At 41.5% G+C, this 24,819-nt stretch overlaps 1 protein-coding gene and 1 pseudogene across 2 annotated transcripts; one reads left to right on the forward strand and one right to left on the reverse strand.

Moving 5' to 3' along the window:
• Nucleotides 1-13,696: 13,696 nt before the first annotated feature.
• On the reverse strand, nucleotides 13,697-14,534 carry LOC132513802 (small ribosomal subunit protein eS1-like; annotated as a pseudogene).
• Nucleotides 14,535-17,252: 2,718 nt separating this feature from the next.
• SNX12 (sorting nexin 12) lies at nucleotides 17,253-23,689 on the forward strand. 2 transcript variants are annotated; one of them, XM_060136999.1, is made up of 4 exons: nucleotides 17,253-17,536; nucleotides 22,174-22,269; nucleotides 22,804-22,928; nucleotides 23,338-23,689. In XM_060136999.1, exons 1-4 carry the CDS (start codon nucleotides 17,384-17,386, stop codon nucleotides 23,438-23,440), a joined length of 477 nt encoding a protein of 158 aa, XP_059992982.1. In that variant the 5' UTR covers nucleotides 17,253-17,383; the 3' UTR covers nucleotides 23,441-23,689. The 2 variants fall into 2 exon arrangements, with proteins under 2 accessions (XP_059992982.1, XP_059992981.1); XM_060136998.1 differs by having other exon boundaries at nucleotides 17,253-17,548; nucleotides 23,338-23,687.
• Nucleotides 23,690-24,819: the final 1,130 nt, after the last annotated feature.

The raw sequence follows: 24,819 nt of genomic DNA on the forward strand, positions 1-24,819 counted from the left end.
ATGCAAACTATTATACATAGGATGGATAAACAACAAGGACCTACTACTGTATAGCACAGGGAACTATGTTCAATATCCTGTGATAAACCTTAATGGAGAAGAATATGAAAAAGAATTTATATATGTATAACTGAGTCACTTTGCTGTACTGCAGAAATTAAACACAACATTGTAAGTCACCCATCCTCCGATAAAACTAAAAAAAAAAGAGGACCAACAGCAGGCCCCCAGAAAACTGCTATAGTTATAAGTTACAAACAGAAATATGGTAGGATATGGGGGGCACAGGCCTTTTTCCCAATTGCAAGCCAGGAGTTTATGATCTCAACTGGCTCCCCATTCCCACGTGTTTTTTTCCTCTTGAAGGTCAAAGATGTTTGGCTCTCTTGCCTCTTTCACCACCACCACCCACTCTTCTACCTGGGTGCCACCCCCCAAGCCTGCTGCCAAACCTGCTTTATTCATTTGAATTGAGATAGACATTTCCCCACTTCTTTCTTACCCTGCCCAGCTTTGAAAACACCCCTCCCCCCATCTAGGGTTTTTGCTAGTAACTACAGAGAAAGATGAAGGGGTTAACAAAAATAACAATGAGAAAGCTCAAGGAACCTCAGCTTGTCCCTGGTCTTCACAGACGTGTATGGAACATCCATGTTTTTGTAGCCCTCTTCCCTAAATCCTTCTTTTATGTGTTTCCGTGAAAGATTTCTTGTTCTTCTCGTAGAAGCCAACAACACCCTCCCAACCCCGTCGTTGTTTTTAAAAATCTTTTTAGTTAATAAACATTTCGTAAGAGCCTACATTTCCAGACACCAGGCTACGTGCTTTTGCATAAAGTACACCCCAGACTAAAGTCCTAAGATTTAGCCCCAAGTAGATTTGAGTTGGCACCACTACTAAGATCGAGGCAGCTTTCAGTCCTTTCCAAACCCTGGAAGTCAGTCTGATGTAGTAAAAAGAGCACTAGGTTGAGTCAGGAGATCTGAGTCCTTGTCGTTGTTCTGTCACTAACTAGTTGAATAATGATAATAATTACACTACTGTTAATAAGTAACATCTATTGAGTTTTTATTATGTATTAGGCACCGTGTTAAGTGCTTTACACAGATTATCTGGTTTAATCCACACGATAAGCATGTAAATTAAATGCTATTGCTATTTTCATTTCACAGAGGAAAATGAGACTTAGAGAGGGTACAGGAACCTACTTAAGATCCAGAGTTACTAAGTGGTAGGGCAGACGTGCAAATCCAGGCCATCTGACTCCAGAGCCTATACAAATCAATTCACCTCTTTGGCTTTGTTTTTTTCCGTTGTAAAATGGGAATACTGTATTAGGTGATCTCTAAAGTCTCTCCTAGGTCTAAAATCCTATTTTCTGTGATGTTTGATATGGGTACAAGACTCCAGATTGCCCTTTTGGCTTTAGACTGCCCTGAGCTTACACTTCACACCCACACAAATTCTGTCCTGGTCCCCTGCAGGAATAAGGTCCACAAAGCTTCATCTCTCACATTTCTGGCTCTTTGAACTGACCTTTGAGCTTTCTCATTAACCATTCCTATAGGCCTCTATGGTTTCAACCTTCGAATGGCATGATACTTACTAGGCTTATTACCAGAAGAGCATCCAATACACAAAAAGATGCTTGTATTTTAAAATTGCATGAAAAGAGCTAGATGTGATGCTTTATATGCTATATGCTCATAATTTTGTTTAAAATACATTGAGAAAAAAATAGGAAGAAATACCCAAAAGTGTTAACAGTGGTTATTTTTTCTTTTTACTTTCTTATATTTTTCCAATTTTCTTTGTGTATAACTTTTAAAATGTGGGAAATGCCTTATGTTTTGCTCTTTCTATAAGGGATTTGAGGCACTTTACCAGAAAAAAAACCAGTACAAATGTCATCAGATTATAGAAGTAGAACATCAGAGGCATGTAGAGGAAAAAGCAGCTAATGTGCGATGACTGAACATTAAATTAATCTTCTGGGCCGCCCAGGGGAACGGGGAAAACACAGTAAATTACACAATTCTTCTTATCAGAAAGAAAGACACGTGGCAATTCCTCAAGAGAGATAGAGATTTTCGTCACTAAATTCTTTTTTCCCTCACTTGAAAAGACAGGGCTACAGCAAACAAAATTTTTTGAAAAAAATAAAAGATTCGTAATCCCATCGCCCTCATGCAATTTTCATCTTTGCCTATAGCTTTCCGTCCTTGTCCACAGACACAAATAATTTTTCATAGCTGCAATTAGACCCTATGTACCATTCTGTGTTGTTTTTTTTCAATGAACATATCATAAACACGTTTTCATATTTAGTCTTCCAGAATTACAATTTTTAACAGCTACATAATGGTTCATCACTGACACTAAATTCCATAAGAAATTTCTCATGTGGGATTTACCATAAGGGACAATGTCCTCAGTAACAGTTTTATAATGCACGCAGAAGAGATTTTCATATTACTTTCTTGTAACTACCCTGGCTAAAAGCCAAGGGTATAACATTAAAGCATTTCTGCAGGGGCTGAGCTAATATGGTTCAGGCATGTAACCTTCTGGTGCTCTAACTTGATCTGAGGACACAACTTAAAATGCCACCTAAAGAAGTGGATGGATAGAATGTCCCTTATAATATATTCCATAAATATCTCTTCTCACAGCCAGGCTTTTGACAGGACCTCAGAGGCTGACTACATTTATTCTCTGATGAAGCCCAGAAGAGTTGGTATGCTCTGTTGTTGACTGAGGCAGGATCCATATGTTTTGGAAGCCAGATGAACAGGTGGTTGGGTGACAGGGTTAACATTCTGGCTTGAAAGTTGAGAAGCTTGACCAGTGTTGTTGCCTGCGTGGAAGTTGACCTTGCATCCCCATGGAGGTAGGGTGCAGGTGAAGCCAGATTTGTCTTAGCAAACAGCTTTTGGAACTGAGTTCCACACCACAGAGGAGAGTTTTTTTTTTACCTCCTTGGCCGTGCCGCATGGCATGTGGGATCTTAGTTCCCCGACCAGGGATCAAACCCGAACCCCCTGCACTGGAAGTGCAGAGTCGTAACCACTGGACTGCCAGGGAAATCCCCAGAGGAGGCATTTTTGATCTGAACAATTTTCAAAGCCCATAACCAGTCAGGTGTCCCGGGCATAAGAAGGGAATTCTCGTAAATATTCCAATGGATCCTCTGTTTTTAGGAACTGTAGGGTCCCAGTGTGTCTGCCAGTATGAATTAGCTGCAGAATGGGGTTTTTATTGACCAATTGAATCTTGGAGACTGTCACCAAGGACAATTGAAATTTTTTACATAAATGAGATTGAGCTGTTATTTCTGGCACTAATTGTATACCAGAGCCCATTGCCTCTTAAGAACTACATTTAATGTGTGATAATACTATGTCAGCAGAATAAAGGTGGATTCATTTTTTTAAATTAATTAATTAATTTATTTATGGCTGTGTTGAGTCTTAGTTGATGCACGGGGGCTTTTTCTAGTTGCGGCGAGCGGGGGCTACTCCTCGTTGCCATGCGCGGCCTCTCACTGTGGTGGCTTCTCGTATTGCGGAGCATGGGCTCTAGGCACGCGGGCCTCAGCAGTCGTGGCATACAAGCTCAGCAGTTGTGGCTCACGGGCTCTAGAGTGCAGGCTCAGCAGCCGTGGCCCACAGGCTCAGTTGCTCCACGGCATGTGGGATCTTCCCGGACCAGGACTCGAACCCGTATTCCCTGCGTTGGCAGGCAGACTCTCAACCACTGTGCCACCAGGGAAGTCCCCGGATTCATTTTTTATTTAAGAATTTTTATTGTATTAGCATTACAGCCATAAAACAAAAAAAAAATTTTTAAAAATAGGGAAATATGGGCTTCCCTGGTGGCCCAGTGGTTGAGAATCCGCCTACCGACGCTGGGGACGCGGGTTCGTGCCCCGGTCCAGGAAGATCCCACATGCCGCGGAGCGGCTGGGTCCGTGAGCCATGGCCGCTGAGCCTGTGCTCCGCAACGGGAGAGGCCACAACAGTGAGGGGCCCGTGTACCACAAAAAAAAAAAAATAGGGAAATAGAATAAAATAATTACCCACAAACCCACCATCTTAACACAACTATCATTAGGATTTTGTATACTTCCCTTATTTTTTTCACCACCATATTTTTACATATTTATATTCACGTTATGTATATAAATTTGTGTCCTGTTTTAATAATTGTAGTTACACAAGTAATACATGAATAGATTTTTCTTTAAAATTTTAGAACATTACAGAAAAATCTAAAAATCCCTTTTAAAAAAATCCCTTTGGTCCCTTATCCCATTCACCTTTCCTCCCTCCTTGAAGTTAGCACTGTCATTAGTTTCATATGTACTCTTCCAGACCTTTTAAAAAAATACTCTTACATAGGAAAAATGTAGTATTGTTTTGTGTGCAATAAATGATTACATTCAGCAACTGACTTTTTTCACACAAAAATGTTTTTGAGATCTATCCTTGTTGATACTTCTAGCTCATTCCCTGTAACTGCTGTATTGTATTCCATTTAACGAATATGTCACATTTTATTTAGCCATTCCCCAAGGGAGAATTCTTATATGTGTGTGTGTGTGTGTGTGTGTGTGTGTGTGTGTGTGTGTGGCAAGAGGGTTAAAAGGTCTGCTAAACTGCCTTAGTTTCCCTGGTGTCACTTGGAGCACATTGATGCAAAGAGACAACCTGAAGTAAGAAAAAAAATAAGTCACTTTAGGAACCCTCCTACACTGTTGGTGGAAATGTAAACTGGTACAGCCACTATGGAGAGCAGTATGGAGGTTCCTTTAAAAACTGCAAATAGAGCTACCATATGATCCAGTAATCCCAATCCTGGGCATATACCCAGAGAAAACCATAATTCGAAAAGATACATGCACCCCAATGCTCATTGCAGCACTATTTACAATAGCCAGGACATGGAAGCAACCTAAATGTCCATCAACAGAGGAATGGATAAAGAAGATGTGGTACACATGTACAATGGAATATTACTCAGCCATAAAAAAGAATGAAATAATGCCATTTGCAGCAACATGGATGGACCTAGAGATTGTTATACTGAGTGAAGTAAATCAGACCAAGAAAGACAAATATATGATATCACTTATGTGTGGAATCTAAAAAAAGGCTACAAATGAATTTATCTACAAAACAGAAATAGAGTTACAGATGTAGAAAATAAACTTATGGTTACCAGGGGGTAAGGGGGGGGAGGATAAATTGGAAGATTGGAACTGACACATATACACTATTATATATAAAATAGATAACTAAGAAGGACCTACTGTACAGCACAGGGAACTCTACTCAGTACTCTGTAATGGCCTATACGGGAAAAGAATCTAAAAAAGAGTGGATATATTATGTGTATAACAGATTCACTTTGCTGTACACCTGAAACTAGCACAACATTGTAAATCAACTATACCCCAATAAAATTTTTTTAAAAGTCACTTTACATGCAGACGCAGAGATGCCTGATCCTCAGATCATCATCCTGCGAGTCTAGATTCACAGTGCTGTCCAATGGAACCTTCTATGATGATGGAAATATTCTATATCTGCTCTGTTCAATACAGTAGCCATTAGCCACATGTGCTTATTCAGCATTTGAAATGTGGCCAGGCAACTGAGGAGCTGAAGTTTTAATTTAATTTAAATTTGGTGACATGTGGCTAGTGGCTACTGTATTGGATGGTGCAAGACTCTAGCGTACGGTAATGGAAGCCACAGTTTTTTACCCTACAAATTATATCATCAGGAGCTCTAAGACAATTGCATCCACCCTCTAAAGGTCAATGAATGATGCTAAGATCTTGTGTTGGTCCCTTTACATGTCCTACTTTTAAGTCTCCTTGTTCCTGATTTCCAGGTGGGTTAAAAGATGGATTATCATACAGAAAAGACAAGGTTGCTGGAAATCCTTTCTGGGAAATGACTATACTCAAACCAAACCATGTAGAAATTAACTTCTAATTCCAACACTCTCGCATGACATTTAATAATCGAACCCCCCCCATCAGCCATCCCACTAGCCCAGTGAAAGTTTCAAGGATGACGGAAGCAATATACAAAGTCAACAGAATAATATGAATATCTTAAAAACAATCTTGGCTATGAGCTGTCGAGTTGTTTGTCATAAATGGGTTTAGACCCGGAGAGAACTAATCTACTTTCTTGTTTTCCATAAATGCCTCTGGGACTTCCCGAATCCCCATCCAGATCTCCTTTATCACCCAGAATGTTCCCGACTGTCCCACATAGTCTGCTAAATCTATAGCTCACGTAGATAGGCACGTGGTTATGCAATTTGCTCCCAGAGTAGGCTCCAGAATGTCCAGACCTAGTGTCCAGTTGATCTTCCCTGGCAACATCAGGCAGATATGACAGCACATGTGGGCTGAAGAAATACATAGTGTGCCCCTGGGGAATAGTGAGGCACGAGGCACAAACACACATACTCTTAATACAGATAATAATAAAATAACATGAAAAATATGCTAGCTATGCCTGTAATAAAAATCCATGACCAGCTCCTCTTTTTCATGCGGGTGCCAATGTATGAAAGTATGTATATACATATACCTATCCTCTTGTCTTTCCCTCCCCCCTCCCGTTTCCTGTTCTTTTATGTTTACTTTCTCTGATCTCTTTGCTTAGTCTCTTTCTCCTTCTGCCTCTGGCAGTTTCCACTGCTGATCCCCTTTCTTCTTTTCCTGAGGCCAATCTTATAGCATCCTTCAACAAGGTCATGCACTTAGTTAATCTATGAGTGGTATCAGGCCATTAAGGTACAAGTTAAAGAGAAAGGAGGCTTAAACACAGTCCTGTTTTACTTGTGATTGTCGTCTGGTGTATCAGGGGACCTCTACCTACCCTTAGACTTTCTATTTTAAACTTTTTAAAAAAGAAAGTCCCCCCCCACTCACTATAGGAATAATGCTGCTTAAATAATGTGTTTATTAAAGAAAAATTGTGAAATACAGAAAAGAATTGTTTAAAGTAACTGTAGTTCCATCACCCAGTGAAAACCACAGCCAATAATTTGGCTATATTTCTTTCCAGCATTATTTTCCCCTTCCACATAGATTTTTTTTTTTCAAAAACAATGTAATCACACTATACATACAATTTTGTATTTTTGGTTTTGTCTTTTTCCCACTTAACATATAAGTGTGTTTTCAAATGATTACACAGGTTTATAAATATAATTTTAGTGCCTACATAATATTCTATAAGTTGGATGCACCATAGTTTAATCATTTCCACGTTACTCATCATTTATCTTGAAGTGGTATTGAATGAAGATTTTCACAAGCATTGATTACCAAGGATCTATGTTAAGCACATATGGATAGCCTCCAAACAGTAATTGCCCATGAAATCACAGGAAAATGATAGTTCAATGAAAGCTTCAGTTTTTCAAAGCACAGTAGATTTCTCCATAAAGTTTAAGAGAGTATAATAGTAGTCAATCTTATAGTAGTGTCAGGACCTCCTTCTCGATGATGACAGCCTGGCATAGTAGAAAGGAAAAAATACTTTGGAATCAGACTTTCTTTTCTTTATTCGATAATATTAATTGAGTGCTTATTGCATGCACTGTAAATACACCAATAAGGAAAACATGATGCATGCCCTAATGGAACATATAGTCTAGTGAAGTCACAGACAATCAACTCATGTAATTACATACAGCATGATAAATGCTAAGATTGGAGAAATGTGGGGGGCTATTGATGTATTAGTGAGGGACACCTAACTTGGACTTGGGAGATCAGGAAGGCTTCCTGGAGGAAGTGGCGTTTAAGCTTAGTTGTGAAGGATGAGTAGGAGTTAGCAGGCTGAAGATAGGGAGGGGACTAGAGGAGAGACTGTGTGTTCCAGACATAGGGAACAGCAAGAATAAAGGATTATAAGCATGAGAGAGACTCTCTTTATCTGAAGAGAGTCTTTATTTTGCCTTTGTTATTGAAGAATATTTTTACTGAACATAGAATTCTGGGTCGCCAGTGATTTTTTCCCCCAGTAATTTAAAGATGTTTTTCTACTGTCTTTTAGCATCCACAGATTCTGAGAAGTCCATTGTTATTTGAATCATTATATGTAATGTGCTGTTTTTCTCTGGCTGATTTCGAGATTTTCTCTTGATCTTTGGTTCTCAGCAGTTCGACTATGATGCACATAGGTGCAATTTTCTCCATATTTATCCTGTTTGGGCTTTGCTGAGCTTGAATCTTTAAATATATGTCCTTCACCAAATTTGGGAAGGGTTCAACCATTTTTTCTTCCAATACTGTTTCTGGCCCCATTCTCTCTTTTCTCTCCTTCAGGGATGCTAATCACACCTATTTTAGACCACTGATGTTCTCTCATGGGTCTATAAGGCTCTGTTCATTTTATTTCAACCAACTCTCTTCTTCAGATCAGATAGTTTTTATTGCTGTACCTTCAAGTTCACTTACTCTTTCCTCTGGTGTTTCATTCTGCTATTAAGTGCATCTAGTTAATTTTTTAAATTTCAGACATTGTGTTTTTCAGTTTTAGAATTTCCATTTAGTTCCTTTTTATATTTTCTATTTCTCTGCTGAAGTTTCCTATCTCTTCATTCATTACCAGGGCATTTTTCCTCTCCTCATTGAGCATCATCATCTCAGGGTTGGCCTCCATGAATTGTCTTTCCCTTGAGAATGGGCCACATTTTCCTGATTCTTCATATAGTGAGCAATTTTAGAGGGTTTACTGGACATTGTGAATGCTATCTTGTGGAGTCTCTGGATACTGTTATACTTCTCTGAAGAGTGAGGATGCATTTGTTTCAGCAGGCAATTAACTTGGTTAGATTCAAACTAAAAACCCTGCCTTGCCTGTGGTGGGTGGCAGCTCAAATCTCAGTTCCATTCTTTTAGTCTTAGATGAAAGTTGTTTTCAGTCCACCCTGTGCATGCATGGTTTAGGATAAGTCTTGGGAGGAATTTATACAGATAATTTAGGGCTCCTCCTCAGGATGTCTTTCTGATATATCCCCTCATTTTCTAGAGACTGTCGTTTCCCCAGATCCTGTCCTCTGGTTCTATAGGCTAGAAAGATGAGGGCTTCCTGTTGTAGTTTTAGCGATGTGGCTGATGACTACAGCCTGTCCTCAGGCTAAATCCATAAAAATAGGAACCCTGGCCCCTGCTGTTCCCTTCTTCTAAGTTCCAACCTCCATCCAATATCCGCCTAGTTTTGTTTACTCTCTGGAGTTTTCATGTGTGTGTGTGTGTGTGTGTGTGTGTGTGTGTGTGTGTATTTTGTCCAGAGTTTATAGTTGTTACCGGTTGAGAGTTTATTCCATCAAACCTGTGAGAGAATCTCAGATGAGCTTACTTCACATTTTGGGGGGAAAATCATTGCCCCTTTCTTTTTCACCTTAACATTTCTCTATATTATTACCCATATTCTCCTCTTGCTTCAGAGAAAAAGAAAGGCTAACTTGTTTACTTTTCCCCATCACCTCCTATTTTTAGCAGGAACTACAGTTCTTCCGACCATTTATTCAGTTATTCAACAAATATGTATTGAACCAGGCATTGAACTAGGCATTATAGGTAACAAGAGTAAGTCAAAATAGACCCTACTTCACTGAGACCTCTCTCTTCAAGGTCATCAAACGTCTGGCTTCTTAATCACCAGATCAAATAACCTTATCTCAGTCTTATCCTTCCTAACTTCATTGATCCATCCTCCATTGACTCTGGTGACCAGTCTCTCCTTAAAACTCTCTTCTTCATCTTCCAGTTCTCTCACCTCATTGATTTCTCCTCTCATTTTCCCATTAGAGGAATTCTCAGAGATTTTGTCCTTGGTTGCTTTGTTCTCTTGTCCTTAGTAGTCTTAATCTTAGTGTTTCAACTACTACTTACATACCCAAGACTCCAAGTCTCTGTCTGCAGTCCTGACATCTCTCCTGAGATTGAGACTTGAATTTCAGCTGTTTGTCTCCACTTCGTTGTCTAACAATCACAGTAAACTGCATGTAGTCAGAATCCAACTCATTATGTAGCTCCTGAACCTATTCTTCCTCCTATGCTTCCTATATTGATTAATTTTGATACTGGAAGTGTATAATTAAATAAGAGCTGAATCAGGGCTGTTGCAAAAGGGATTTTTGCGTTGGGTGGGAAGTTTGACAATAGGGAAATCTCTAAAGTCCTTTCTAATTCTGTGATTCCATTATGGTCCCAGCACAGTGTTATCCATTTCCTTCAAGGAGCTTGCAATTGAATCAGGGGAGACAACAACTGAGTGATAGCTAGTCCTGACTTCAAATGCAGCAGGAATTCAGAGAAAGGAGATAGTGTGCATTGAAGTAGTAAGAGAAGCCTAAGCTAAGGTATTCAAAGGTAGAAGCTGTATCCTCTATTTAATTTCTATCCCCACACCCCATTCTCTACACAGTGTAGAAGCTCTATAAAAACTCTTTGAATGATTTTGTAATCATCATTAATGTTTATTGAGTACACATTGAGTGCATAGCTCTTCACTAATGATTCAGGGGTTAACCAAGATTTGATGTAGTCTCTGACCTTTGCCAATCAATTAGTCAACCAACAAATATTTGCTGAGTGCCTATTATTTGCAATACACCATGCTAGGCATTATGGGGGATACACGATGCAAGAGAAATAAAAGTCATAGTCTCTTCCCTTAGGGAGTTTACGGTATGGTTGGTAAGATGAGACATAAATGTACACAAGACTAATTAAAAATGCGAGTCAGAGCCAAATGAACGCTACAGACAAGAAGTCTGTAAAAAATTTCAAAAGTACAGATTACTGTAGACTGGATGAATATGGAGGCTTTATGGAGGAGGTGGGACCTGCACTGGGCTTTGAAGGATGGGCAGAAATTAAATAGGCTTGAAGTTATCATAGGTATTAAGAAGATAGAATTTAATACAAAAAGTTTCAGATTAAAGGCCAGATGAAGAACATCTAGGCAGGAGCAGGCAACTTACACCAGAATGTTACTAAGCTGTTGTTAGTGACATTCTACCCCTTAAAGTTTTTTTTTTTGGTCTTTATTTCTCTCCTTTTTCCTTTCCTAATTCTTTTTCCATCTTACACCCTTTATGATGACTCCTTTTTAGCCCTGTATGGGCTAAAAGGATCTTCTCTGGGCGGCAGGTTGAAAACCTGGGCTCCAAAACCAGACTGGCTGGGTTCAAATCCTGACTTTACCGCTAATTAGCTGTGTGATTTTGGGCAAATTGCTTAATCTGTCTGTGCCTCATTAGTAAAATGCAGCTATAAAAATAGCACCTATGTCATAGGATTGTTCTGAGGATTAACTGAGTTAAAATACATAAAGTGATTAAAAGAGTGCCTGGCAGATAGTAAGTGTTCAATAAATGTTAGCTTTTATTAAGGGAAGAAAGCTGGCTAATTGCAACATTATCATCTTTCCAGGTCTTATTGTTGCTAGAAGATTCATTATATAATTAACAAACATCTGTATGGAAGCTGGAGGCCAAACTCTTGTCAGCTAAAGGGTTAGGTCTTTAGCAACACCTGATAAACATGCATAGCTACTCACACACTTAGGCCGCACCACTTTTCTTCAGATTGCCCTCACCCTTAGGCGATCGAGAGATACTTTAGTAAAGTAAATACAATCACCAAGTTAAGTAGACAAGTTGAGTATTTAAAGGACTTTTCATCAACATTGGAAATGTTTCATTAACATTTCATCCAACTTTCAGAAGGGATTTAGTTAAAGTAGAGACGATCCCTAGGGAGGCGCCAGGTGAAATTAGGGTTAAAGGAACTTCAAGAGGAGAAGTCACTACTAGTAGTAGGCAGTTGGATGGATGTGTGCAGAAGGAGAGCGGGGCTCCATAGAAAGGCAGGTAAATTCTGGATCAACATTCCCTGGAGTAGACTGTATGTCATGAGCCCTGCTCTCTGGATTTCCTCTCTACACTACCTCTTTTACACTCAGACCCTCCCCCTACTCCCTCCCTGCAGTTCCAGACCCCTGCTCCCAAGAACACAAACACTCCAAATTATAGGGGCTCTTGATTTGCCAATTCCTCAGGACAGTCTGAATAGAGACTAGAAAGAAGTTCTTGTCAGTATGATTGCGTATGACTGATTCGGAGATTGTGCAATCTCCTTTGGGAAAAATTTAAAGGCAGAAAGATGGATAGATGTATGTTTAAGGTCCAGTATTGCCTGTGGGCAGGAGGATGAACTAATGAGATTCCTTCCAATTTGAGGATCCTAAATCTCTCTCTCTCATTCCCCTCCCAACACTGGACTCCTTTTGGCAAAGAATGAACATAGTCAAAGAAATCCAATGAGAGGAAAACGCGCATTGCTCTCACATCATGCTCTGATGTCACCTGTTTGCCAAGAGATTTGCCTTGGCTATTCTATTCTATTCTCTCTCTCTCTCTCTCTCTCTCTGTGTGTGTGTGTATATGTGTGTGTGTGTGTGTGTGTGTGTGTGTGTGTATAGGAGCCAGCTGATAACAGCTGTCAATTGCATTATTACTGCAAAACATTTAAGTAGCCCAGTACCCTGCTACTCTCCTCTCCACGTTATCAAATGTTTCTCTTAAAAAAAAAGACCGTGTATTTACACCTCATTGTGAATTTAACTTTCGCAATTCTCCAAGGGCTATTTGATTTTAAGCCTTTTCCTATTACTTACCTGTATATTCAACTTCTCTCTTTCTATGAAATTCTTCCCCCCCACGCCAGTCGTTAAACATATTCAAGCCTCCTTTCTCTTTAAACAAACAGACAAACAAATCCTTCTTTGTCAATGCATTGCTCTCTAGCTACCACATTCCTCAAATCTTGGGCAAGCTTCTTTAAAGAATAGTCTGTACTAAATGCTTCCACTTCACCTCTGATTCAATTCTTTTTTTTTTTTTTTTTTTTGCGGTACACGGGCCTCTCACTGTTGTGGCCTCTCCCGTTGTGAAGCACAGGCTCCGGACGCGCAAGCTCAGCGGCCATGGCTCACGGGCCCAGCCGCTCCGCGGCATGTGGGATCTTCCCGGACCGGGGCACGAACCCGTATCCCCTGCATCGGCAGGCAGCCTCTCAACCACTGCGCCACCAGGGAAGCCCTGATTCAATTCTTAATCTGCTGCAATCTGGGTTCTACTCCCAGCGCTCTACCAAACCTCTCACCTTTAGGTAATTGTCAAATTGAGTGTACATTTCCCAGGTTTTATTTGACCATTCTACTGTATTAAACACTGTTAACCACCTACTTTCCTTTTGGAAACATTTTTTATCCCACTCCTTCAGATCACTATTGTCTCCTGGTTCTCTTTCTACCTCTCCGAAAATTCCTTCCTGGGTTTCCTTCACAATCTTCTCTTCCTGTGCCTGTCCTTTAATTTTTTTCCCAGATGGAAATAGTTTTATTTTTTCTGATTAAAAAAAGATACATGTTTATTGTTAAAAATCAGGTCCTTTAGAAAATTATAAATAAAAACATAAAACTGAAACCCCACCACCACAGAGGTAACTACCACTAACATTTTTAATTTATATCCTTCTAGTCTTTAAAAATTATCATATATATCATATACAGTAATACAAATGGTATCACATTACAATAGTTTTTTCACAAATAAGATCTTTTATTTGTCACCATTAAAAGTCTGAATTTTAAACAGATTCTTGGACTGGCAGCTAATATCCATCAACTCATTCAACTTTAGCACCTGTCTCAACCCCAGTAGCTTTTCGAGAACTACTACCTTTTTTTCCCCTTTTAAAAATAATTAATTAATTTATTTATTTATTTTTGGCTGTGTTGGGTCTTTGTTGCTGCACGCGGGCTTTCTCTAGTTGCGGAGAGTGGGGGGCTATTCTTCGTTGTGGAGCACGGGCTCCAGGCACGTGGGCTCAGTAGTTGTGGCTCACAGGCTCTAGAGCGCAGGCTCAGTAGTTGTGGCACACGGGCTTAGTTGCTCCGCGGCATGTGGGTTCTTCCCGGACCAGGGATCGAACTTGTGTCCCCTGCATTGGCAGGCAGATTCTTAACCACTGTGCCACCAGGGAAGTCCCAGAACTACTACCTTCACCATGCAAACTCACCATGTTGCTCCATGAGTTTTCCCAATTCAAACTTGGGCTTGTTCAGCATTTTTACTTTTCTAACAAAGACACCATGGAGCGGATAAATAGATTGGCAAGTGTTTTCTATGTCTTTTCCAATGCTGTCTGGAATCAATTTATTGACTACCTCTTTCAAGTCACTTGTCTGCACCTCTTGGGTCATGATTTCCATCATCTTCTTCCGAATTTGGTGGACCTGCTGGTGCTGGGCATAAGAGGTCTTCCGAATCTGATTGTTGCATTTTTTTAGTAAAACCCACACAGAATAGATGAAGCAAATAACCATCGGTAGTCTTGACATCAACGTGAGCTTCAATCATGGTACTTTCTTCTTGGCTCCTTTTTTGCTGCCTTTTGTAAGGCGCTTCTTCTTGCTGACCGCCATGGTGTACAGTATTTTTTTACCAGCTTTTTTTCATTTTTTTCGTGGGCATCACTCCATATCAACGAATATAAGAACATTATTTTACATGGATACATAGGAGAACCCTGAATTTGGCCATTTACACAAGACACTGAGTTTTATGATCGAGGTGAAAATTTTGAGCCAAAAGTTTTGATAAATAACATTAATTTTGTTTTTGGCGGCGCCCCATGGATTGCAGGATCTCAGTTCCCCCATCAGGGATTGAACCCGGGCCCCAGCAGTGAAAGAGTTGAGTCCTAACCACTGGACCGCCAGGGAATTCCCATTTAAAATATTTTTACAATACAAAAGCACTTAAACATAAATGAAATGAAAATGAAAAACAACTCTCCCTGCTGTCCCTGACTCCTGTTCTCCAGTTCTGCTCTCCAGAGACAACCAGTATTACAAGTTTCCTGAGGTCAAAGGTGTTGTTTGTTTTTTTTAATACATACTGCCAATTAGCTTCCCAGAAAGATTGTACAGATTTACACTCTCATCAACATTGCATGCCTTCATCAATTTTTAAATATTCTGTCCTTGCCTCTTCACATTTTTCTTTCTACACTGTATGCTAATAATTCCCAAATCTCTAATTCTAGTCACACCCTCGAGGTCCAGGCCTGTATTTCCAGCTGCCTCCTGGACATTTGGATGTCCTACAGACACCCCAGATTTATCCAAATTGAACTCACTGTCTTCCCTCCCAAGCTCACTCTTCTTTCTGTAATTCCAATTTCGATTGGTGATACCAGCAATCCACATAGTTACCTACCTCAGAAACCTAGGAGTCATTTTATCTATTTTCTCTCTCTCCCATCAAATAGTAATAATAGCTAATAGTTACTGAGGACTTACTATTTGCACATATTTTATTTCATTGAATTCTCACAAAAGCCCCGGGGTAGCTTTTAGTCTTATTTCCATTTTACAGAGAAGGAAAACTTGTTGGATAACATGCTCAAGGTTATACATCTAGGAAGCAATGATCTAAACCCAGGCAGCCTAAGTCCATAGCTCACACATTTAAGCCCTACACTATACTACCACCATATCTATCAGATACAACTCCTATCTATTTTATTTCCTCAGTCTCAGCCTTCTCTCTTCCCTTTTCTCCATTCCCACCACCATCATCTGATTCCAAGTACTACTGTATCAATAGATACTCATAATTGGTCACACTCAACTCAGACACATCTTCCATGTTGCTTGCAAAATAATCCTTCTAAAACACAAATCTGATCATGCCTTTGTGTGTGTGTGTGTTGTAGATCCTTCAGTGGCTTCTTATCGTCTACATTATAAAACCAAAGATCCTTTGCTTAATATAGAAGGATCATCCTCATCTGCCCATCCTCAGCCAGGCTACCTCTCTAAGCACTTCCACTACACAACCTGAATTGGTGATAATTGCCTAAAAATATCATGCTGTTTCTTATCTGGATGACTTTGCATATGCTATTCCCTCTGCAAGAAATTACCTTTCCCCATTTCCATTCCTGTTTGTCTTTTCATGTCTGTCAAACTCAGATGTTTCCTCCTCCAGGAAGCCTTCCTTAATTCCTCCACTTACTCATGTCCTATGTGCTGCTTGGAATATTCACTTATTTTGTATTTGTCACATTATATTAGTTTATTTACTCGTCTCCTTTTCTAAAACATTAACTCCTTGAGGGCGGGGACTCTAGGTCTTTAGTGTTTAGCATGGTGCCTGATGCGTAAGTAGTTGCTTAGGAGATATCACTTAAATTGAATTAAATAACTTAACTGTGAAATTATAGGGCCTTGTACTCCGTTGAAAGAATTTCAGGCATCAATGATATGGGAAATTTTTTTTTTGAGCAGAAGAGGGCTGGTGCAAGGAGGAGAAAGGATGACCTAAAATCACCACCTTTACTGTGGGCACTACCCTCTTCATGTGGGCCATGTGCAAATTAGTCATACTAATATTAGTATTTCTATAGATATTCTCATGTAGACACATATTCTATCTCCATTATGGGCTGTAAGCAACCTCAGAGCAGCGCCAAATTTGGAGTTTTGCAGAGTAGCGACAGAAGGTGTTGAAATAAATGCCCTCAGTTTGCTGAGAGATGTAATATCCGAGTACACCTGAAATTAGCTTTTATGTGGCAACAAGTGGAGGATGAAGATATGCCCAAATTTTCCTGAAAAGTGAGAATGAGAAATCATCTTTGTATACCCCATCCTCGCTGCTTTCCTGACACCATAAGTAGCGCTCACTGAGTGCTCAATTGTGTGTGAGATGACTTGAAACTACTAGTGGCACAAGTGGCTGGGCTGCGTTTTAGGTTCTTAGTACCATTGTTGAAACCCCACCGTCGGGAAACCACCATTCTATTTTCGCGCAAAACCAGGACTTATTCAGGTCACGGGGCTTCGGCCTATCACTGTACGGTCCTAGCTTGCGGGGCAGTGCCCACTGCTGATTGATGCACAGTATAAGACAATTTCTTGGCTTGAGGAGCAGCGATTGGCGGATCTCCCCTGTAGTGCTTCCTAGGATACTGGGAGTGCGTATTGGAGACGCAGGTTCCGGGGCGGCCACAAACACTGCCCGGAAGTCTGAATGACGCCTCCTCGGTACAGGACTTCCAGCCGTCCGCTTCGCCTCTATTCAGGGTGCCGGGCCCCGGGCCGCGACGGCGTGCGCGTGCGCGCGTGCGTGCGTGGGCGCGCGTGCGCGGCGCCGCAGTCTGTGGGTTGGCTGGTTATTTTGCAAGCGGGAGGGGTCGTGCGCGCTCCTGCCTTCGGTCTCTGTCCCCCATCCCCCCTTCCCCGGTCCCGGTCTCTCCTTCGGAAAGATGTCGGACACGGCAGTAGCTGACACTCGGCGCCTTAACTCGAAGCCGCAGGACCTGACCGACGCTTACGGGCCGCCAAGTAACTTCCTGGAGATCGACATCTTTAACCCACAGACGGTGGGCGTGGGCCGCGCGCGCTTCACCACCTATGAGGTTCGCATGCGGGTGAGTCACGGGGTGAGGGAGACAGCTGAGGGAGGACCGGGCGACAGGGCGGGGGTGGGCGGGGGGTGAGGCTGCCATAGGGACGGCCAACGGTGGAGAAGACGCTGGAGGGGTCATTTGGGGGTTAGGGGCTTAATAGGTTTGCAGAGAGGTCTGCCCACTCGGTTGTGGCCCGAGGATACAGAAAACTCCTGAGGGGGGACATCGGACCGGCGTGAGGGAAAACAAGTACCCATGAGCAAGAAGTGAAGCATGGCTGGAGACGGTGGGGAAGGATGGAGAGGATTAGAGTGAGGAATCCCAGGAAATAGGAATCAGGACTGTAGCGACAGAAGGAGGGAAGGAGGAGTGGAAGAGGGCTGGGGGATGGAGAGCCAAGGCGATATGCTGCAGGGTCCCATAACTAAACTAGGTTGTGGGAAGTCAGTCTGAAGAAGGGGGACAGGAAGGCCCAGAGGAGCTTCTTCTTAATGAGGTCTCCGTGGATGATGGAGTTGAGCAAAGCCTAGATTAAAGGGAAGAGAGATTCCAGGAACGGGAGACAGGACAGTGGGCTTGGTGGAGCAGAAATAAGAAGGGGAGTCTCCTTGAGACTGAGTGCTTCCCAGACTTGTGTAGAATTAACATCTGAAGGAGAGAAGTGTTTAATGCTTAAGTTTTCTCAGGTACTACATGCTCACTGGAAAACCTGACCTTGCACTCGGATTGGCGGATTGTCAGTCGCTACCCTCATCCTGGGCTGACCCTTTAGATTTGAAGTATCCAGAATATTTATTTCAATATTTACTGGCTCTCATTTGGCATTTCTGTGTATGAATGGCCATTTGCTCTTTCTGCTCTAGATTAACCTTTTGGATTCATTATATTAGTCCCTAGTCTGTAGTTAACTTTAATATATGACATTTCAGGACTGCCCCAGGAGTGGTTTCTTCCAGTGTGCATTACAGAGGACTTTATTCTCTAGTTCTTAGTCCACGATGCAAGGATGGAATGTGCAGAGTACATGGTTTGCAATTTCTTTGGCCCCATTGAAGTGGTTACAAGCAAAAAAGTTTGAGAGCCATTTCCTAATTTTCCTTATGTTTTCTTCTCAGACTAGAGGGCCAGAATATTCTCTATGGACAGCATGCTGCTCAAACAGCATTTGAAGACCTAAAAGAGTGTATGTGCTTTTATTTTTGAATGAATGAATTGAATGAGAGAGTGTGCTCTCCCACCTGGGCTTTGAAACCTAATTAAGAAGCTATGATCTCCAAATTCCAAGTTTGGCAAAGTTCAAACTGAAGAAAGAAACGCAAATAGAAAAAAATGAGAAAAACTTGTCTATATAAGAACTGTTTGAAATCATCTCTTTGGGGAAGAATGGACATTAGAGCCCTCAAAATATGATAAAAGCTGGGAACTGTTAATGGCAGAGAACTTAATTACCTGAGGAATCCTGGGCATAACTTGTTCAGTGTAAGAACTCTCTGCTGTGGGGTTTTGGAGACATTGTCTTGATGTATTACCCAAGAGCTGTAGGGATTATGAATGGAATTGTTCTCTACTTCAGGCATTCTAATAAAACAGGAATTGTTCATCTAGTGCCTACTGTGTGCCAGGCACTGAACTAGGTTTTAGTTTCTAAATCCTTACAAAAACACCATTTTACAGATAGAAAACTGAGGAGGAATGCAGTTTAAGTAATTTGCCCAAGTACACATAGCTAATAAGTGTCATGGTTGAGATTTGAACCCAGGTCCGTCTGACTCCAAAGCCCACCATACTCTTTCCACTACACTTTAGTCTCTTTGGCAATGCTTAGTTGCAAAACTTTAGTGTGCAAAATTTTTTTTTAACCCACTAAGTTTTTCATCAGTCTTTTCCACAATTACTAATTGTATAGTGATTGATGATAGGGTTGATGGCAGTTCCTAATTCTGTGGGTTTGAGTTAATTTGTATTTATGTTAATTTTGTATGGCCATATAGGCTTTTAATATTTTTGTTGAACTCTGTTTTGGGGAAAATTGGTGAAACCATTTGGTTTGAAATTGCTAATTTAAGTGACTGATCACGGTAGGCATTATAGGGAGCATGAGACTCAAGAGAATGGGCTTTGGGAATTAAGCATTGTGTATGGTAGAAGTAGATGGCACTGCCTTGTTTCTTTGTATAATAGCTCAGGGAAGGAGTACCCACCCCAAGAAATAAGGAGTCTGGAGAGGTATTCTGGTGGCTTAACAAGATATGTATGGAACTTTTCAAATGTCAGTTGTCCTGTTGACTTGAACTTTGCTTCTTTCTCCCCTTTCCCTTGATTTTGTGTTGATCAGAGCCAAAGGACTCTATATGCTGTACTACACGATCGTGTCTCCCTCATATAATTTGTAGGTTGGAGTTGAGAGAGTATCCTAGTACATAGTATCCCCTTCCTTAGATGGCTAGGTGCTGAGATGAAAGGCCGTTACTGTCACCATCCTGTGGGGGTGGGGAAAGAATAGCATTTTTGTAAGTCAAAGGAGGAAGTTCACAAAATGGCAGTGGGTGGTTTTGCTGTGTCTTGGAGGAATCTACTCAGCACTTTTTTTCTTTTCTTAGATCCTTCTGTTGGCTTCTGTAAAGGCCTACTGGTTAAGGTTCTACTGTTTGAGGATCACAGTATTTGTAATGAACTCTGGTGGAAACCTGGAATCTCATGATACTGAAGGGCTTTTTTTCTTGAATGATTATTTTTACTCTCAGCTTTATTGAGATATAATTGACAGATAACTTTGTGTAGGTTTGAGGTATAGAATGTGATGATTTGATACACATATATACTTTGTGCAGGATTCTGAGAATGTTCTCTATAATGGCTTATTGTGAATAGGTAATACGTGCACATGGTACAAAATTCAAAAGGTATAAAAATGATATACTATAGTTATTGAAAAAAATCTGTGTATAAGTGGACCCATGCGGTTCAAACCTGTGTTGTTCAAGTGTCAACTGTACTTAAAAATGAAGTCTCCCTCTCTCCCTCTGCCTTACAGAGGTTCCCCTTTCTGAAGAAACCACTGTTTCCATTTTCTTATTTATTCTTCTAGAAAATAGTTTAGATAATAAGATATTACTTTACATATATCTCACTCCACTTCAACCCATTGACATTCCTGGGACCTTGATCCTGAGTAGAGTTGTAACTAATGTAAGTTGGCCAGTTATTTGGCTTTTGATGCCCTATACCTAGAGCTAGATCCTGAAAAGACAGTTTCCAGACTTGAGGACTACAAAGCATGACATAGTGAGGAATGTGTGAAGCTCTAGCATAGCTCCAATGCTCTTTACCTGCTCTGAGTTAGCTGTGGAGAAAGGAGAGAAACTAGCTCCTTTTTTTCCCATCTACTGATTTGAATTGACTGGTGGGAAATATAGCCAGTATTAATACATTTGGCCATTTCTACTTAGAACTTGTAGATAGGAGTGAGGATCAGGGCTTTTTGTTTGTCGGAGGTTCCTGTTGCCATTGGAGCCTTGGGAAAATTCTCAGTGATTAAGATGTGGGAATAAGCCGATTTATATCAGGGAGCGAGCCATGGTAAGCCAACTTAATGTAAGTGCTATTTCTGCTGCACTTTCTGGATAAGGAAAGGGTAAACAGATATACATAGGGCCACTATTAATCAATTGAGTATTTACTGAGTAACTTGCATAATCTGCATTTAGGGAGATGCAGCAGTAGTCATGGCTCCCGATTTCAATGAAATTATAATTTAGTTAGGTAGCAAGACTAACATAATGCTTGAAACAGTGGTGTGTCAGGCAGTACTAAAGTCTGTGTGTCATAGGAGTTCAGAGGAGAGGGAGACCAATAAATTAAACTGGTGTTGTCAGGACAGATTTCCTGGATGAAGTGGGACTTGAGCTGGGCTTGTAGAATGGAGAGGATTTGGACAGGAAAAGCAGAGGAAAGCATACTTTGGAGGTGCTTATCTCTTGTTCTTTCCAGGGAACTTAAATTCACTTTTCAACTGAAAATGTAATGCATGCATATGATAAATTCAAATTGCACAATGAAAAATGTGACCTACCCATTCCAGTTGTCTAGTCTTATTCTCCAAAGTCAATCATTGTTATCAGTATTTTTCATAAATATTTAATTCATAAATATAAATATATATACATATACATATCCCTCTTAAAAACAAATAGAGGCAGGCTGTATATACTGTCGTGTGCCTTGATTTTAATGCTTGATATCTTTCCATACTGGGACATATATATCTTTTGTATTCTTTTCATAGTTGTATTCCACTGTACAAGTGTACTATAATTTATTTAATCAGTTATCTGTTGATGGACATTTATTATTATTACAAATGAGAAAATTCAGTGAAAACCTTTGTACATACATATTTATGTACAACTTCAAGTCTATTTGTAGGATAAATTCTAAGCAGCAAGGGACTTCTAATCACCACCTGTGACAAGGCTGGATGTGGTAAGGATTGGTATTCACCTGGTGGTGTTTTGAAAGGGTTCTAGGAACATGGTCCATAGGAGCTGTTTCTTTCTTAGGACCTGTCCAAGTGGTTGTGATAGGTGGCCATCACAGGCTGACATTTCTTACCATCTCTCTTCTCTCACGTTCTTTCTTCCCTGTAGACAAACCTACCTATCTTCAAGCTGAAGGAGTCCTGTGTACGACGGCGCTACAGTGACTTCGAGTGGCTAAAAAATGAGCTGGAGCGAGATAGTAAGGTATGGCCCTGTTTCCTGTGTGGCACCCTTGAGAGAGGAGATCTGCATAGGTTTATAAAATCTTGAAGGCAACAGAGAGGGTGAACACACTCTGTCTACCAAATCCCAATATATTGGATCTGGGTGATACCCTTTGAAACTTGAAAGTGGTAAGTTCAGGAGAAATTGTAAGGAAAAACTATTAGTTGATTTAGTGGCTAGAAAAGTCATACAACTTAATTCCTTTAGGTGTAAAAATGGAAAGTGTAGCTAAATTTTTGGATGGTAGTGGACTGTCAAAGAAAGTGAAGAATATTTGGAGTTTACTTCCTTTCTTTTGAGATGGTAAACCTGTCCTCCCACAGAAACAGAACTGGATTAATTTTTGACCTGAGCCACCCCCTGATTGTTCTTATAACCTCAGTTCTTGCAAGTTGCTGAACTATGGCATAGGATGGACCCTATGCCTAATAGGAAATGAAGTGTGTAGTGCTTTACCACCTTATTCCGTCTCTGTGCTCTCCCGTGTGACTGATATTTTGCGTCTGCCTACAGATTGTAGTACCACCACTGCCTGGGAAAGCCTTGAAGCGGCAGCTCCCTTTTCGAGGAGATGAAGGGATCTTTGAGGAGTCCTTTATTGAAGAAAGGAGGCAGGGCCTCGAACAGTTTATTAACAAGTGAGCCAAGTTCCTGGGGATTCCTTTTGCTACTTTTGCCATTTTGGTCTTTCTATATGTTTCGTCTCTTTCCTCTTTTGTAATGGGTAATATGATGTGGTGCCGATTGTGTGCTGGGCTCACTGGACAGTAAAACTCCATTCCTTTGAGCAGAATTCCGATCCTGTACCTCAGGGCCTGAGAAAGCGCTGCATGTTGGATGTGTCTAGCGATTTCCCCCACCTTACACCTCTATCCCCTTCCCTTCTGCAATATTAGGGTTGAAGTGGTACCCTGCTGCTGTCCTCTACTTGCTTGAACTTCAGGGCTGACTTTGCCCTTCTTCCCCTGTCCACATCCACAGCCCTGTCCCTCTGCAAATTCTCTCTGATCCCAAATACAACTGATAACCGTCTTGGTCTCTTTATAGAATTGCTGGGCACCCACTGGCTCAGAACGAACGCTGCCTACACATGTTCCTGCAGGAGGAGGCAATTGACAGGAACTACGTCCCTGGGAAGGTGCGCCAGTAGGAGCCCCTCTCACCACTTGCCCTCTACTTTCCTGCTGAAATGACATTGGTTTTTACACTAAGCCTCTCTCTCTCTCTCTTTGATCTGAAGTTGGCTCTCCATCCCCTGGCCTGATAGACTGTCTGGCATTGTGTTCCTTGGTACCTGACTATACCATGGGCACTCTGCTAGGATCCTCTCCTCTGAGGAGAGGTGGGAAACCACAGGCAGATGCCCTTTGCTTGGGGTTGGGGGGTGGGTGGGGGGATTGGACTGGAAGGCAATTTCTTGGGCATTTACCCATGCCAGAAGGCTAACCTTGCGGGGGGCGGGTCTTGTGCTGGTGGGGCACTTGGGTACATACTGATGCTGCAAGTCCAGGGGATTTTTCTTACTCTTAGGTTTAACCAGGAACACTGAGCAGGGAAAGACCCTGCCTTTCCTACCTGCATGAACTTTTTTCCTTGTGGGGAAGGTGGCAGAGACCGAAAAGCTCTCGTTTTCTCTAGGCCCGTTCCCAGTTTTCTCAAGAGTTTCTTTTGTTGTACTTTCTCTCTCCCTTGTTGCTTTTCATGGCAGTAATTCTAGAGTCTAAGCAGTCTGTTGTGTGGAGCAAGGTGTGTGGGTTTTCTAGGCCCATCATCATGGCTGCTTCAGAGTCAGAAGAAAGCCATAGGGCAGTTGGGGAGCTCCTGTTGCCTAGCCCCTTTCCTTTGTGGCTCCCCGCTCTGGCTGCCTATTCTCGCTCACCAGCAGGTGAGTCAGAATGGGCTGGGCCGGCAGTTCTCCCTCCCCAAGCCCTTGCTACTTTTATGGGTTAGCTTTGCAGATTTGGAGGCTTGAGGGCTAGGGGAAACTCACCACTGCCAGGTAACTCCCTGAAGGGTGGGAGTGGATCATTTTCTAGGTACCTCCCAGTGGTAGGGAAGGGCATCACCACTCTCTTCCTTCCATTCTCCCTTCCCCCCATCCCATTTAGTGCTGCCACGAGACAGAAAACACATGAACAAACCACACAGTCTCTGACTTCTCCTAAGCACTTTGAGCTATTGATGGGGCTTAGGGGCAAGAGTTGTCGCTGCCCTCCCCAGCTTGGTCACAGGGTTATTGAACTGCCTGCACTTGTTTCCCATGGAACCCCAGCATTCTCCCCGGAAGCTGAGCTAGGGTTAGCACCTGGGTATAGATTTCTTAAAACTTAGAGTCTGAGGCAGCTTCTTGAGGCTGGTGACTTTCCTGGGCTTCTGTCTGGGATGTAGTGGTTTGTTTGCTGGGGCCCGATATCTGTCCCAGGTGGTGGGATGGGAGCAGGTTAACTCTGGTGTCAGGTCAAAAGTGGGGCTCTTTGCTTAGACACCCTATCATGGAAGGACTGGAATTCTTTATATAGGGTCCTGAGG

This window comes from Lagenorhynchus albirostris, chromosome X, assembly GCF_949774975.1.
Source record: "Lagenorhynchus albirostris chromosome X, mLagAlb1.1, whole genome shotgun sequence".
Classification (NCBI taxonomy): Eukaryota; Metazoa; Chordata; class Mammalia; order Artiodactyla; family Delphinidae; genus Lagenorhynchus; species Lagenorhynchus albirostris.

What these genes read in the sequence shown, in the direction of transcription:
- SNX12 (XM_060136998.1), top strand. Translation starts at nt 17,384, where the DNA reads ATGTCGGACACGGCAGTAGCTGACACTCGGCGCCTTAACTCGAAGCCG. An exon ending in AGCTGGAGCGAGATAGTAAG is followed by an intron (nt 22,270 to 22,803) that starts GTATGGCCCTGT and finishes GTCTGCCTACAG; the next exon opens with ATTGTAGTACCACCACTGCC. An exon ending in CTCGAACAGTTTATTAACAA is followed by an intron (nt 22,929 to 23,337) that starts GTGAGCCAAGTT and finishes GTCTCTTTATAG; the next exon opens with AATTGCTGGGCACCCACTGG.